Source organism: Bombina bombina, chromosome 7 (assembly GCF_027579735.1).
Source record: "Bombina bombina isolate aBomBom1 chromosome 7, aBomBom1.pri, whole genome shotgun sequence".
Lineage (NCBI taxonomy): Eukaryota > Metazoa > Chordata > Amphibia > Anura > Bombinatoridae > Bombina > Bombina bombina.
Genome location: NC_069505.1, coordinates 283,180,705 through 283,196,001, shown reverse-complemented (window position 1 = coordinate 283,196,001; position 15,297 = coordinate 283,180,705). Strand labels below are relative to the sequence as shown.

At 40.2% G+C, this 15,297-nt stretch overlaps 1 protein-coding gene across 2 annotated transcripts in view; it reads right to left on the bottom strand.

The window, feature by feature from the left end:
• LOC128635863 (rab GDP dissociation inhibitor beta-like) overlaps positions 1 to 14,320 on the bottom strand; it is a 41,033-nt gene extending 26,713 nt beyond the window's left edge. Inside the window, exons 1-7 of one of the 2 annotated variants that reach the window (XM_053688970.1) lie at positions 14,276 to 14,320; positions 5,257 to 5,364; positions 5,079 to 5,175; positions 4,436 to 4,570; positions 3,151 to 3,349; positions 1,620 to 1,751; positions 386 to 485 (exon numbers count right to left, since the gene is read on the bottom strand). In XM_053688970.1, the coding sequence (XP_053544945.1) occupies positions 386 to 485; positions 1,620 to 1,751; positions 3,151 to 3,349; positions 4,436 to 4,570; positions 5,079 to 5,175; positions 5,257 to 5,364; positions 14,276 to 14,320 (816 nt within the window). The remainder of the gene's footprint in view (positions 1 to 385; positions 486 to 1,619; positions 1,752 to 3,150; positions 3,350 to 4,435; positions 4,571 to 5,078; positions 5,176 to 5,256; positions 5,365 to 14,275) is intronic. The other variant, XM_053688971.1, reaches the window with a different exon arrangement.
• Positions 14,321 to 15,297: the final 977 nt, after the last annotated feature.

Here is a 15,297-nt window from a genome sequence, read left to right as displayed (position 1 = left end):
ATTACCATCTCAAAGTGTTTAATGTCCCTTTAAGCAGGAGAATAAGGATCCACAAATTAAGTTCAGAAACAAACAGAGATTATTTGTGGGGGTCAAACACAGAGGAAAAGATGACTCAAAGCAAAGAAATAAACCAATAATAAACAGGAACTGAGACACCAGTGAAGAAACAGGGAAAAAGAGTGCCAGGTCATAACACAGACATAACAAAAACTGCAAGAAAATGAATCAAGAAGATGATATGACATATTATATCATATTATATCTTAAGCTGCAGCACATTATTCCCTGAATGTAGTGTTTTTATGATTATATACCACAGTAGTCAGATCGTAACCAATCACAGAGCTGTATACGGCTCCTATAGAGTCACAAGGCATCCTACCTCGCCATGTGACCTAACACCGATCACCCGTCCCTTTTCCAATAGGATCTCATCCACCGGCTTGTTCAGCATGTAGATTCCACCATACATGGCGCTGAGCCTAACGTGGGAACAATGCAAATTAGTCTTTGTATCGGTGCCCTGTACTGTGATGAAAACAAATTCTGTAACCATGGGCGTCTGCAGAAACTTTATGTAGGGTGGGCCAAAAAAATTTAATGTGCCCAGACATTATATATATCTATATATATATATACACCCCAGTATATATATATATATATATATATATATATATGTACACACACATATACATACTGTATATATATATATATATATATATATATATATATATATATATATTACAAATCAGTGGTTGAAAATGCTACTAGACCAAGGAAAAGCTTTCTAGTTTACTAGTACACTCTCCCTGAATTATGAAATAATTTTTTTGGGGTTTCATATCCCTTTAATTATAGCTTAACATGTCAACTGAGCATGTGCAAAAATAATAACATCTAAAAACTTAAACAGCTGCAAACATCCAAGAAATGCTGAATTGGGAGGTTTACAATTGGTGCTATAAACTATAATGGGACTGAAATAGTGATATAGTGAACAGGCTCAAGAATACGGTGAGGCAATTTATTAAAGGGACACTGAACTAAAAAAAAATATATTTAATGATTCAGATAGAGCAGCAATTTTAAGCAACTTTCTAATTTACTCCTATTATAATTTTTTATTTGTTCCCTTGGTATATTTATTTGAAAAAGCAGGAATGTAAGCTTACAAGCCGGCCCAAGTAGCCATCAATCAGCAAGCACTATCCAGGGTGTTGAACCAAAAATCGGCTGGATCCTATGCTTACATTAATGCTTTTTCAAATAAAGATTACAAGAAAACGAAGAAAAATAATAATAGGAGTAAATTAGAAACTTGCTTAAAATTGCCGCTCTGTCTGAATTAAAGAAAAAAAAATGGGTTCCGTATACCTTTTTTTTCCCAGAAATTGCTTTTATTATCATATGTAACATATAACATATTGTGCTTGCATATTTTGCACATCATAACAGAAAGATAAATTATACAATGCAAAAAAAAAACTAAAAATAATAAATGTAAACAGTAAAGTCTGTGGTCCATTCTTGTTTGGGTTCCGTATACCTTTAAGGATAAAAAGTGAATAATTTGGTGAAGTGTTTTCAAATTTCTGTTACAAACTGAAGTTTCTCACCTGGCAAAGCCTTGCGGCAGCTCTCCCAGCCCATACAGGGGGTACAAATAGGGGCTTTTGCTGTATTTAGCCAGCGACTCACAGTACAGCTTAATCCGGTTTATAGTCTCCAAACAAGGTAGGTCCAAGTAGCTGCAGCAAATAGTCAGATTGTTACTATTTTACCAGATGCTAAACTTGTGTTACTGAGTCACAGATAGGTTTATTACAAATAGATACTCTATAACTACTCTTCATGCTAAATAATCATATGATTTCTGAAGATCTGGAATTCAAAATAAAACTTCAATGATTTAAACAGAACATGCAACAGGTAAATAAACTGATAAAAGCAGACTACATAAATAGATTTTAGCTTTGTTATGCAGTAAATCTGTTTTACAGTAATAAATAAAGATGCTAATTAACTTAAAGGGATACTAAACCCAACTTTTTTCTTGCATGATTTACTCCTTTTATCAATTTTTCTTTCTTCTCTGGCTATCTTTATTTAAAAAAACAGCCATTTTAGGTTCAGCACCCTGGATAGCGCTTGCTTATTGGCGCAAGCAACAGCGTAACCCAGGTTTTGAACAAAAAATGGTCTGGCTCTTAAAGGGACATTATACACTCATTTTTTCTTTGCATTAATGTTTTGTAGATGATCTATTTATATAGCCCATAAAGTTTTTTTTGTTTTTTTTTAAATGTATAGTTTTGCTTATTTTTAAATAACATTGCTCTGATTTTCAGACTCCTAACCAAGCCCCAAAGTTTTATGAGAATACCGTCGGATACCTCTCCAGCTTGCTCCTGTTTGTGTAAAGGGTCTTTTCATATGCAAAAGAAGGGGAGAGGGGAGTGTCTTATTTCCCACTTGCAGTGGGCTTTCCAACTGCCTTTTCAACAGAGCTAAACTGAGAGCTTCTAAGTAAGTTTTTAAACGGTTTTATACTGGATTTTTATATCAGTATCTGTGCATCTTATTCTTTATAGTAGTGTCTATTACATGCAGTTATATGAAAATGAGTGTATACTGTCCCTTTAAGCATTACATTGCTGCTTTTTAAATAAAGATAGCAAGAGATGAAGAAAAATTGATAATCAGAGTAAATTAGAAAGCTGTTAAAAATTGCTTCTCTATCTGAATCACGAAAGAAAACATTTGGGTTTAGTTTCCCTTTAAACTATATTATAAACTCCTGTATTCTGCTGTATGTGCATAGGAGAGTAACAAGTTATAAGGGCATTTGTTATTTGGTATTTTTTGTTCTCTTATTTCTAAATTTCTCATTTAAACTAATATTTGCTTTTTTCTATGTGTAGGAATCAAATTTACTTTCATACAGTTTTTTTTTTAATTCTTTGAACTGACATTCTGAACTGGAGTCTGCTGCTGATGATTAATACACAAGGAATAAGTATTTAAATATGCATTCACATGATGCTGGTAAAGGGTAGATACAGCAATAACAATATTAACACATATTACATATTTTATAATTACACATTATCCCTTCTGCTTTCAGTGCTAAATGTTGTTCTCACTTACTCATCAGTTCGATACAAGGCCAAAGCATGTCCAGTAAATGACATGACCTCTGGACCTAGATCAAACTTCCTGTACACCTCCCGCATGGTCATCTTCTTGGGGTTGACATCGTGGTGGGTTTTAGCGTCATGCTCTCTGAAGTTCACCACAAACAGAAGGAATTTTCGGAAACGTCTCTTTTCAAAGATTCCCATCAGGTCTACAAAAAAAAAAAGAAATTACTGGAGGATAGAATTTTACTTTGAGCGATATCAGACTCACATAATACATAGTACAACAGAGGAAGGTCCGTTATGTCAGGGGAGAAGCTATGTCAAGCCAAAATCTCAGAACATTCTTCTATGAGTCTGTGTAGCTTTATAAGCATAAGCAAGCTATTTATTATAGGGCATTAAAGCTAAATAACATCAAACGTGAAATAATTAAATTTAAGTGGTGGCTATCCCCTTCGCTAACCGGAATTCCAGAGAAAAACTTGCTCTAAATACCATAGAAGTTTTGGCATTTTTGCTATCACTCCATTTAAAAAGAAATAGAGCCTTTTTAAAATAAAATATATATATATATATATATATATACAGGTGTATTTTAGTAGACAACCCAAGGTATTGATCTAGGCCACTGGTTTTCGAACCTGTCCCCAGGCCTCCCTAACAGACCAGATTTTGAGGATATCTAAACTGGAGCAAAGGTAAAATAATCAGCTATTTTACCTGCTCTCATCCAAGATAATCCTGGAAACCTGGCCTGTTGTTGAGGCCTGAGGACAGGTTTGAAAACCAGTGATCTAGGCTCATACTGGCAGCTTTATTCTAAACATCTCTTGTTTTGTTTTGTGCCAAAAACAAACAAACTCTGTAACCTCAGTTTTCTTCCAAATGCTGCAAATGAACTAAACCAGCTACAGACTAGACAGTGATTGCTCAGAGTAATTAACAATTAATTACTGCTAGCCTTAATTGACCACAATCAGGGACATAACAGATTTCAAGCAGTTTAGCACAATGTGCATAGGTTTGCAAATCATTAATAAAGCGAGTTTTAATATTGTTTAAAACATTTAGGGCTACATCACAGGTAGAGCACAGAAATATTACCTTTATTTTTGTGTGATCATTACTAGTTGAAATATTAGTATTAACATCTTACTTTAGGTCTCCAATTCACCAGCAGGCAAAACACATAAAGAGACATGAGTGATAGAGATTTCACGCAACTTTCAGAAGGCTGCCAATTGCAGCTGTGCACCAGTATTTATTACATTACATTGGTAAGATCTGCTCACCTGATGCCAGAGCTTCTTCCTCTGTACAGGGGACCTTGTGAATTTTCCCAGCTTTGTAGACATAACTCCCATCTACTACTTTAAAATCGATATATTGTGTTACTTCTGTGTACAGAAGAATCTTCACCAGCTGTCCTAGCAGGGTCATAAGGAGACAAGACATTATTTTATGAGATGTTGTCCAAAGAACATAGAAACCTAGTGACTATATATCAGTTCAGTCAATGTAAGATAAAAAATAAAGTACTTTATTAGAGTATTTTATTTTAATCCCATACAAGGAGATACAATATGTAGCCAATGGTTTGCTCCTGTGTTGCATCTGATGAGGATGCAGCCGGTGAACTATTAAAAAACAGGCATGCATGTGTATACTGCAATCAATAGCCATATCCTTATCTGCAGCACAATAGGGGTGTTCCAAAAGTGCAGCTTTGACTATGTGTTTAACACTTAAAGGCATAGTAAAATAAGGGAAAGGGTCTAATCATAACATGGGGAGAAATGTGTCCATTCAAGCACATACAGTTAGAAATATCTGCACTTATGTTCTGTTTGACTGAATAGGCCTCTATAAGAATGTTATTGTTCAGACAGGTAAGTGGATGATCTACAAGTTACTCCGCCCCTGAATTTCCCTTACCATTGGCCATTAGGAACTTGGGTATGAGATCTACGTTCCATTCTCTGCCTCTCCCCATTGGTTCTGGAGGTCCAATAATATTAAACCGTTGATAGAGCTGCAGATACACAAGAAATAATAATACAAGACAGGGCAACAATACAAGCAGAACTGTGTATATTGCGGACAGAGAGCTCACCTCTTCCAGAGGGGTAATGGAAGCGCTCTCGCCCCCATAATAGTCATTGCGATCTATGTGCAAAACTTTTTTCCCATTCACTGACATGATTCCAGAGAGGACACACTCCTGTATGTGCAGGAAAAAAAATAACAAGACAACAGTAAACCTGACAAAACCATTATGCAGCATGTGTTTGTAGTGTATATTAATAAGTACAGTTGTAGAGCAATAAAAAAGGAGCCCAAAACGATCATGAAAACCCTTGCGAAAACGTTTGTAATCCAGTCCTATATGTTTATTTTTAGTACTCAAGGTATTGATCTGGGCCCATTTTTGGTATATTTCATGCACTGTTTGACTGCCAGATATGATCATATTACTTCTTTCTGCTCCATATTTGTACTGTGTTGAGGCATAGGAGACATTTTGCTAACACTTAAAAGTATCCTATAATATAAAAGACCAAGTGTGTTTGTCCGAAGCTGTCATGCGCAGTAGAGACAGCACAAGGAAAAACACAACTGGCCTTAGAGTCCCTCTGTGGTGCGGGCAGAAGTGGGCGTGGCCGGCGTGAGCAGGGGCGTGAAAGGGGCGTGAAGGGGCGGTGCCGGTGTGGTCGCACATGCGAGGGGAGGGAGATAGAGAGGGGGGAGATATAGAAAGAGGGGGAGAGAACAAAAGAGATGGGAAAGGGGGAGAGAGAGGGGAGGAGAGAGAGAGAGATAGGAGAGAGAGAGAGAGAGAGAGAGGGGAGAGAGGAGGGAGAGAGAGAGGGGGAGATAGAGAGAGGGGGGAGAGTGTCAGGATGCCAGGAATCAGACTGAGACAAGAAGTGCAAAAATAATCACACCTTTATTAATAGCAAAAAATAATAAAAAGTCCACAAGTCAAATAACAAGCCAGGAGTCAAAACCAGAGCTGGTAGTCAGACGAGCCGAGTCAGGAGCCAAAGCGAATAGTCAGACGAGCTGGAATCAGGAACAAGGAAAACAGCAGAGTCAGGAACCAGGAAGGACGTCAGGCAGCCAGGTAATACACAGGAACTCTCACAAACAGGTCTCAGACAACGTAAAGGCAAAGCATACTGAACAGAAGCCCTTTAAATAATAAGTGATGACATCACAATTCTGAGACTGCATCCTGTCTCACACGGATGATGCACAGCAGTCTGGCCATAAAAGGAAGTGCAGGAAATGAGCAGCATCCCCCACAATGCACCAAGTCAGCAAGAGCGTTAAGTAAAATGGCTGCCAGCAGCACATGGCAAACAACAGGGAAAAAACCCTGACAGTACCCTCCCCTCAACGACCCCTCCCCCGCGGGAGGACAAAAGGCTTATTGGGGAAACGGGCATGGAAGGCACGGAGGAGGGCGGGAGCATGAACATCAGAGGAGGGAACCCAAGAACGCTCCTCCGGACCGTAGCCCCTCCAGTGAACCAAATACTGTACACGGCCCCTGGACATACAAGAGTCAATAATGCTGCTGACCTCATACTCCTCATGGTTGTCAACAAAGATAGGACGGGGACGAGGCAACACAGTGGTAATCCGATTACAAACCAATGGTTTCAAGAGGGAGACATGAAAAACATTGGAGATGCGCATAGCAGGAGGAAGGTCAAGAGCGTAGGCCACAGGATTAACCCGTCGGAGTATTTGAAAAGGACCAACATAACGGGGAGCCAATTTATTGGAAGGCACACGAAGGTTCAAGTTGCGGGAGGACAGCCAAACTCTCTCACTAACCTGGTAGGAAGGTGCGGGCAGACGTCTACGAGCAGCCTGGAACTTTTGGCGCTGCATAGAACGATGAAGGCAATCCTGAATCTGCACCCACGTGGAACAGAGTTGCCAGAGATGCTCCTCCAAAGTCGGAATACCCTGAGACATGAATGAATTGTGCAACAAGGATGGTTGAAACCCATAATTCGCCATGAACGGGGATAACTTGGAGGAAGCATTAATAGCACTATTACGAGCAAACTCTGCCCAAGGTAACAGTTCAGACCAATTATTGTGGTGATCTGAGACATAGCAACGGAGGAACTTTTACAGAGCTTGATTAGACCGTCCTGCAGCCCCATTGGATTGAGGGTGATATGCCGAGGAGAAGGAAAGCTGGATCCCCATTTGAGCACAAAAGGAATGCCAAAATCTGGAGACAAACTGGCTACCCCGGTCCGACACTATCTCCTTGGGTAAACCATGAAAACGGAAGACCTCCCGGGCAAAAATTGAAGCAAGCTGTGCAAATAGGGGTGGGGAGCGCTCTGAAAGAGCTGTGAGTATAAACTGTGATTAAAGTGTGTATAAACTGTGATAGAATGTGTATGGATTTACCAAAATTTCACAAATATAATTTCCTTGAATCGTGTTGGAAGTGTATCGACTCAGATGCAATAAACAATGTGTCGGTTTGTTGAAAAAAGTTTCCCTGCGTGGTTCTGGTGTTAAATAGTGTCTCTCCAAAAATATGTGAATAAATAAACAAACAAAAAGCTGACTCTCAAAATTCCTCAAGGACAATTTTATAAAAACTCTTCTATTTCTTCAAGATGTGTATTAGTGTATCCACCGTGTATTATCACTGTACCTCTAAATGAATTAATACACAAATAATACTTCTAAATGAATAAACAAACAAATCGTGATAAATTTAAAAAGACATTTACTAAGATAAAAAACAATATAATATAAAAAACAATATAAAATCGTTTCAGTAGTATTATATGGTTGTACCATACAGTGAATCTGTTTAGAGCATATGTATAAAATTGCTGAAAGTTCGGATTTGTAATCCTTGTGATTTTCTTAAGTTGTGGCCACAACTAATTCTGAAACAGTTAAAATCCAAATGTAGTACTGTGCTGATGTAGGTTTACAGTTTATTCTCCCCCTAACCGGACCTCTGATATTCCTTACCTCCGTGTTTGTTTTCTTTGTATTACCTTGGGTTCTGGGAAGAGTGCTTTTGTAAATAGGTCGAGTTCTCCAAGCGGCTTTGCCGCTGTTTGAATTTCCTCCGCAGCTACTTCCTACCCTGATGTGCGTGTGACGTTGACGTTGTACACGGAGGACCTATCAGGCAACCGGATCGTGGGGGGAGTGTTTCTTGTACTGGAGCCAATCTTTCCACACTCAATGTCAGGTTTTCTACGCGTTTCAGCGCCGTAACTTGCGCCTCAATTAAATTGAGACAAAAATAGCGCCCATCTGGCCTGTTGGTGCGACAAACGTTTTGCTTCAGAAAGATAAGTTAAATTCTTGTGGTCAGTAAGAATGAGCACTGGCACACTAGTACCCTCGAGAAGATGCCTCCATTCCTTGAGTGCCAAAATTATGGCCAGTAATTCCCTGTCGCCAATTTCATAATTGCACTCCGCTGGAGACAATTTCTTAGAGAAGAAACCACATGGATGCAAGGAACCGTCAGGCGTAGGACATTGAGACAAGAGGGCACCTACTCCAGTCTCAGATGCATCAACCTCAAGAATGAAAGACAGGACAGGGTTAGGATGAGCCAGAACTGGAGCGGCAGCAAAGGCAGTCTTAAGACTATCAAAGGCCTTAATGGCAGTAGGTGACAAATGGAGTGGATCATTCTCTTTACGGGTCATGTCTGTGATAGGTTTGACCAAGGAAGAAAGGTTTAATAAACTTTCTATAGTAATTGGCAAACCCCAAAAAACGTTGAATAGACCGAAGACCAACTGGGCGAGGCCACTGCAGAACTGCAGATAACTTGTCAGGATCCATGGAGAACCCTGCAACGGAGATAACATAACCTAGGAAAGTTACTTGAGTCTGATGGAACTCACATTTCTCGAGTTTACAAAACAGGCCGTTCTCACGTAGTCTCTGAAGAACCTGTGTAACATCAGAACGATGAGCCTCAAGTGTGGGTGAGTGTATGAGGATGTCGTCTAAGTACACCGCAACACACTGTTGCAACATATCTCGTAGGACATCATTAATAAATTCCTGAAAAACAGCAGGAGCATTACATAGGCCAAAGGGCATTACAAGATACTCATAATGCCCGCTCCTGGTGTTAAATGCTGTTTTCCATACGTGGCCCTCCTTAATCCTAACAAGATTGTACGCTCCTCTCAAATCAAGTTTAATAAAGACCTTAGCTCCCTTGAGGCGGTCAAACAGTTCCGTAATAAGCGGAATAGGGTAAGCATTCTTAATGGTAAGACGATTAAGACCCCTATAATCGATACATGGTCTTAACTCGCCACCCTTTTTCTTCACAAAGAAGAAGCCAGCCCCTGCAGGAGAGCAGGATTTGCGGATGATCCCCAGCGACAGAGCATCGGCAACATACTCCTCCATAGCACAATTCTCTGCAACAGACAGAGGGTACACCCGGCCCCGAGGAGGAATGGCTCCGGGTTGCAGGTATATGGCACAATCGTAAGACCGGTGAGGAGGCAACGTACCAGCACGCACCTTGTCAAACACCTCTAGGACCTCTCGGTACTCCTCTGGCAATTGAGATCCCGAAGAAGTGCACAAGACTTTAACTGGTTTCAGAAGACAAGTGGAAATACATTGTGGGGACCACGACAACATTTCGGACCTGCGCCAGTCGAGACTGGGATTGTGCTTTTGGAGCCAGGGATAACCCAGAACAACCGGAAAACGCGGAGAGTTTATCACCTGGAACTGGAGGGTTTCAAAATGGAGAACCCCAACAGCCATGGACAACGGAGCAGTTTCGTGTGTAACGAGTGCGGGCTGAAGGGGCCTGCCATCAATATCCTCAATAGCAAGCGAAACAGACCGAGGCAAAACAGGAATGGAGTGCTTTGATACAAAAGCACTGTCAATGAAATAGCCGCAGCACCGGAGTCAACAAGAGCCTGAGTGACTATGGAGGAGTCCACCCAGGAAAGGACAACCGTGACCAAAGGTTTCTCCTTAAGCAGTTCCGGGGACGAGGATAAACCACCCAAGGTCTGCCCCCGACAGGACCTTAGTTGTGAGCGTTTCCTAGTCGTGTAGGACAAGACTTCAAAAGGTGGCCCTGTAACCCACAAAAGAGGCAGAGCTCCTCCCTCCTCCTAAAGGCCCTCTCCTCCGCAGAGAGACGCGTGAATCCCAACTGCATTGGTTCAGCAGTACCTGGTGACTCAGGACCAGGAGGCATGGGAGGAAAGGGAGGCATGGGTGGGAACGAACACGTAGGAGACAACGGAACAGGAGGCTTCCGTAAGCGCTCCTTGAAAGAAGGCCTCTCACTTAGTCTGATGTCAATTAGGATCAAAAAAGACACCAATGCCTCGAGATCCTCAAGTAAATCTCTGGCAGCAACTTCATCTTTAATCACATCAGAGAGCCCATGAAAGAAGGTGGCAACAAGGGCTTCATTGTTACAACCTACCTCTGCGGCAAGCGTACGGAACTCAATAGCATACTGAGCAACAGATCTTGTACCTTGCTGAATGGACATGAGTCGTTTAGCAGCAGAGGAGGAGCGAGCTGGAACATCAAATACCCTTTGAAAGGAGGCCACAAATTCAGGGTAATTTGAAATCACAGGTTTATTAGTCTCCCACAAGGGATTAGCCCAGGCAAGAGCTGTATCAGAGAGTAACGAGATGAGAAATCCCACCTTAGCTCTGTCAGAGGGAAACGCCTGAGGTAACATCTTAAAGTAAATGCCCACCTGGTTCAAAAACCCTCTGCACTGAATAGGATCGCCTCCATATCGCTGAGGTAGAGGTGCAGAACCGGACATGCTACTGGTAGGCATAGGTGCAGCAGCGGAAACAGGAGCAGCCACAACTTGCAGGACACTTTGGTCCAAATGTGCAGTGCGAGTCAGCAGGGTTTGCAGGGCAAGTGCAAATTGATCCAAGTAGTGATCCTGTACATCCATCCTGGAAATGATGGCAGGTAAAGGTGGATTATTGGCACCATCAGGATTCATGGCCTTTGCGTAATGTCAGGATGCCAGGAATCAGAGGGGGGGGGGAGAGGGGGGGAGAGAGCAAAAGAGAGGGGAGAGAGAGCAAAAGAGAGAGGGGAGAGAGCACAAAAGAGAGGGGGGAGAGAGAGCACAAAAGAGAGCGGGAGAGAGCGCAAAAGAGAGGGAGAGAGAGAGAGCAAAAGAGAGGGGAGGGAGAGTGCGCAAGGGGTGGGACCGCTGTACTGCAAAAAATGGCCCGTGTGAACGGGCTTTAGGACTAGTTTAAAATAATCTGTACATTAAGGTGTCCAGTATTTTGTGTGTGAAGATTTTACAGGACAGCCTGCTAACATACTGGACTGTCTGGTTGAATACTGGACACCTGGCAACCCTAACAACAACTGCAGTCATATGACAATTGGTTGCAAAAGCTTCTCTGGGTACCTGTTTGTTCAGAAATAGCAGACATACCTGGCTTGTTTTTGGTCATTAGAAGGCCACCATTTGCAGCTGCGCACCACACTTCTATACATGGACACCCTTAACATTTACGGGGGAAGACAAATTTGTGGGGCCCCCAGCCCAGCCCTCTTATTTCTCTCCCCCATATGCCCTGCCCCCTGTATGGCCCACCTATGTCCCAACATTCAGCATTACCTATATAAAGAATAACACTATACAGTCCTAATGCAGGGAAGCCTTTTATTTGTTCAGGTTGTAAATCTATCTCTCTACATAAATAATCTACCTCTATCTATCCATCATCTATCTATCTCTCTCTGTGTGGTAGATTTATCAAATGGCTGTAGCGAATTGTGCCCGTCCGACATCGCCAAATGGCGACAGCATACGCTGTCGGCATTTAACATGGCACAAACATTTCTTGTGAACCGCTGGTGCAATACCGCCCCCTGCACATTCACGGCTAATCAGCCGCTAGCAGGGGATGTCAATCATCCTTATCGGATCGGGATGATTGCAGACCTAAAAGGTGGGGGACAAGTTATGGAGCTGCGGTCTTATGAACACTGCTTCTTAACTTATACTTCCGATGAGCCGGAAACCTCATGCGTAGAAAGCAGCATCCGCTTCTTAATAAATCTACCCCTGTATATCATCTATCTATCTATTTATCTATAACTCTATCTATTTATCTATCTCTCTATCACTCTATCTTTTTATCTCTATATCACTCTATCTATCTCTCTATCACTCTATCTAACTATTTATCTATCTATTTATCTATCTCTCTATATATCTATTTATCGATCTCTCTATCACTCTATCTAGCTATCTCTCACTCTCTTTCATCTATCTATTTATCTATCACTCTATCATCTATCTATCTATCTATCTATCTATCTATCTCTCTATCACTCTATCTATTTATCTATCTCTCTATCACTCTATCTCTCTATCACTCTATCTATTTAGCTATCACTCTATCTATTTATCTACTTCTCTATCACTCTATCTATCTATCTATCTATCTATCTATCTATCTATCTATCTATCTCTCTCTCTCTCTCTCTCATCTATCGATGTATCTATCACTCTACATCTATCATCTATCTATCTATCTATCATCTATCTATCATCTATATAATCTATCTATCATTTGTCTATCTATCTATTTATCTATGTATCTATCTATTATCTATCTATCATCCATAGAATCTATCATTTGTCTATCTATATAATCTATCATCTGTCTATCCATCTATCTATCTATATAATCTATCTATCATCTGTCTATCTATCATTTGTCTATCATCTATATAATATATCTATCATCTGTCTATCAACTTATCTATTATCTATTTATCTATCATCTGTCTAATCTATCTATATATTATCTAATAATCTATTTATTATCTATATAATCTATCTATCATTTATCTATCTATATATATTATCTATCTCTGTCTGTTCTATCTATCTATCTATCTATCTATCTATCATATGTCTGTCTATCTATCTATTATTGATATTGCTTACTACTTACTTTGGGGGCTCCAAAAAATTTTGCACCAGGGCCCTCTGTTGAGTTAATCCAATACCAACATTACAAAAAATTCCAGGGACATTTTACAATAGAGCAATCAAGAAAGTTGGATATGGAAGTATTGGTCACGCCCACTGATGATTTATTTAGCCCCGCCCTCTCTGCTTGTCCCAAAACAACCAACGTAAATTGCAAACAATATGCACATAACATTAAATATTGTCTTATTCACTGTAAACTGCTGGATATTCACATACACCAATTATTAAATAAACTACATTATTTATTATTCCTGTGTTCTAATGATGCTCAGCATACAACACATATATACATAAACCAAACACAGATCTCATGACTTATTCGCACAATCATGCCTCCGTGCCAAGCCCACACCTCTCGGCAGATCTGTACAATACAGGACAGACACTAATCATTATTATAACCCCAGACTGATGGCTAAAAACTGGGAATGTCCCATATAACCTGTATGCTCACAGGTGGCAAAAGACATAAAATTTACAAGGTAGTCCTTGTTTAAATGTCCTTGTACTTTAAACAAAGATCAAATTCACATGCACAAGCATTTCACACTGACAAACCACATAAGGAAGAGCCTGGCTCGTGACTAAAGTACACACACACCTGGTATAAAATGACAGATACAATTTCACATATAATGTATTCCTTGATGGAATGTACCAGCTAAATACACGTCACCGTTTTATAGTATGTCAATAAAGTACCCAGTTTAAGAGCGTTAGACTGATATGTGCCAGATAAATTGTCCCATAGTGACATGAACCAAATAAACTAAGTTTTGATATGTGGTACAGACAGGTGTTCCTTCACTGTATGCTGAAATATATTCTTCTTTTGGTCAGGTCCATAGACCCCAAAGAAATGTGTCTTATGTTTTTGTTACATGTGTGTTTCTTGTGGTTATTGGCTACTTGGGTAAATGATAATATCTCTAATGGTGTTTGCTTCTGAAAAGGTGGATAAGCACTGGTGTAAACATTGTATTATATAATCCTAGTGCCCAACTACATGCCAACAAGCGGAACCCGCCAGAATAAAGAGGGACTTAGATTCCAGCGGATTAATCAGACTTACGGTGAGCCCTGTACCCAGGACAATGACATCATAGGTCTCCTCCATGTCAATTGTAAATGTGGCTGTTGAGTTTTCCCCCATGCGACAGAGAGGCACAAACAGCAGCTTCAGATACTAAGCTGATCTGCCAGAGGCCGATAATCTGCCAGCTCCCTGCCTGTCACTAGCCTAGTGACCCAAAGCCCGGCTGGTAATCCTTGTGAGTAACAGTATGCGACGCTCAGTCTATGGTGACAACAAGGCTTTTAGGTTTATCTGAGCTGGTTTTCTAGGAGCCTTTAAATTATATCAAATGAATTGATGAATGTGATTACATTATTTATGTATTTATTTTTTTGATGAAAAAGACAACAATACGCTGCCTTCAATGTCTTAGAAATGAACATATGAGCCTACCTAGGTTTATCTTTCAACAAAGAATACTAAGATAACAAAGCACATTTGCTGATAAAAGCAACTGGAAAGTTGTTAAAAATTGCATGTGCTATCTGAACCATGAAAGTTTAATATTGATTCACTGTCCCTTTAATACAGTGATTTTTAACCATTTTTTTGCCGTGGCACACTTTTTTACATTAAAAAATCCTGTGGCACACCACCATTCCAAAATTTAAAAAAAAAACACACATTGTAGCCTAATACAGCATATATATATATATATATATACACATACACACAAACACACACATACTGTATGTATTGTGCTGTTATGCCATGCCTCCTACAAACTACCCCTGCACTGGGAGTAAAAAACAAGAAAAGTTTAAAAAATATGTCACACTGTTGTCAGTCTGCCGTGGCACACCTGAGGATCTCTCACGGCACACTAGTGTGCCACGGCACACTGGTTGAAAAACACTGCTTTAATATATGTACATTATGAATTTGTTGGTACAATGGCGCCACCTGCTGAAATTAAAAGGAACTTACGTCATTGAGAACTGACCTGTCCTGGGTGTAAAATAGTAAAAGTCACATACATAGATTTAGGTCTTGTCTGATACACAGTAAATAATAATGAC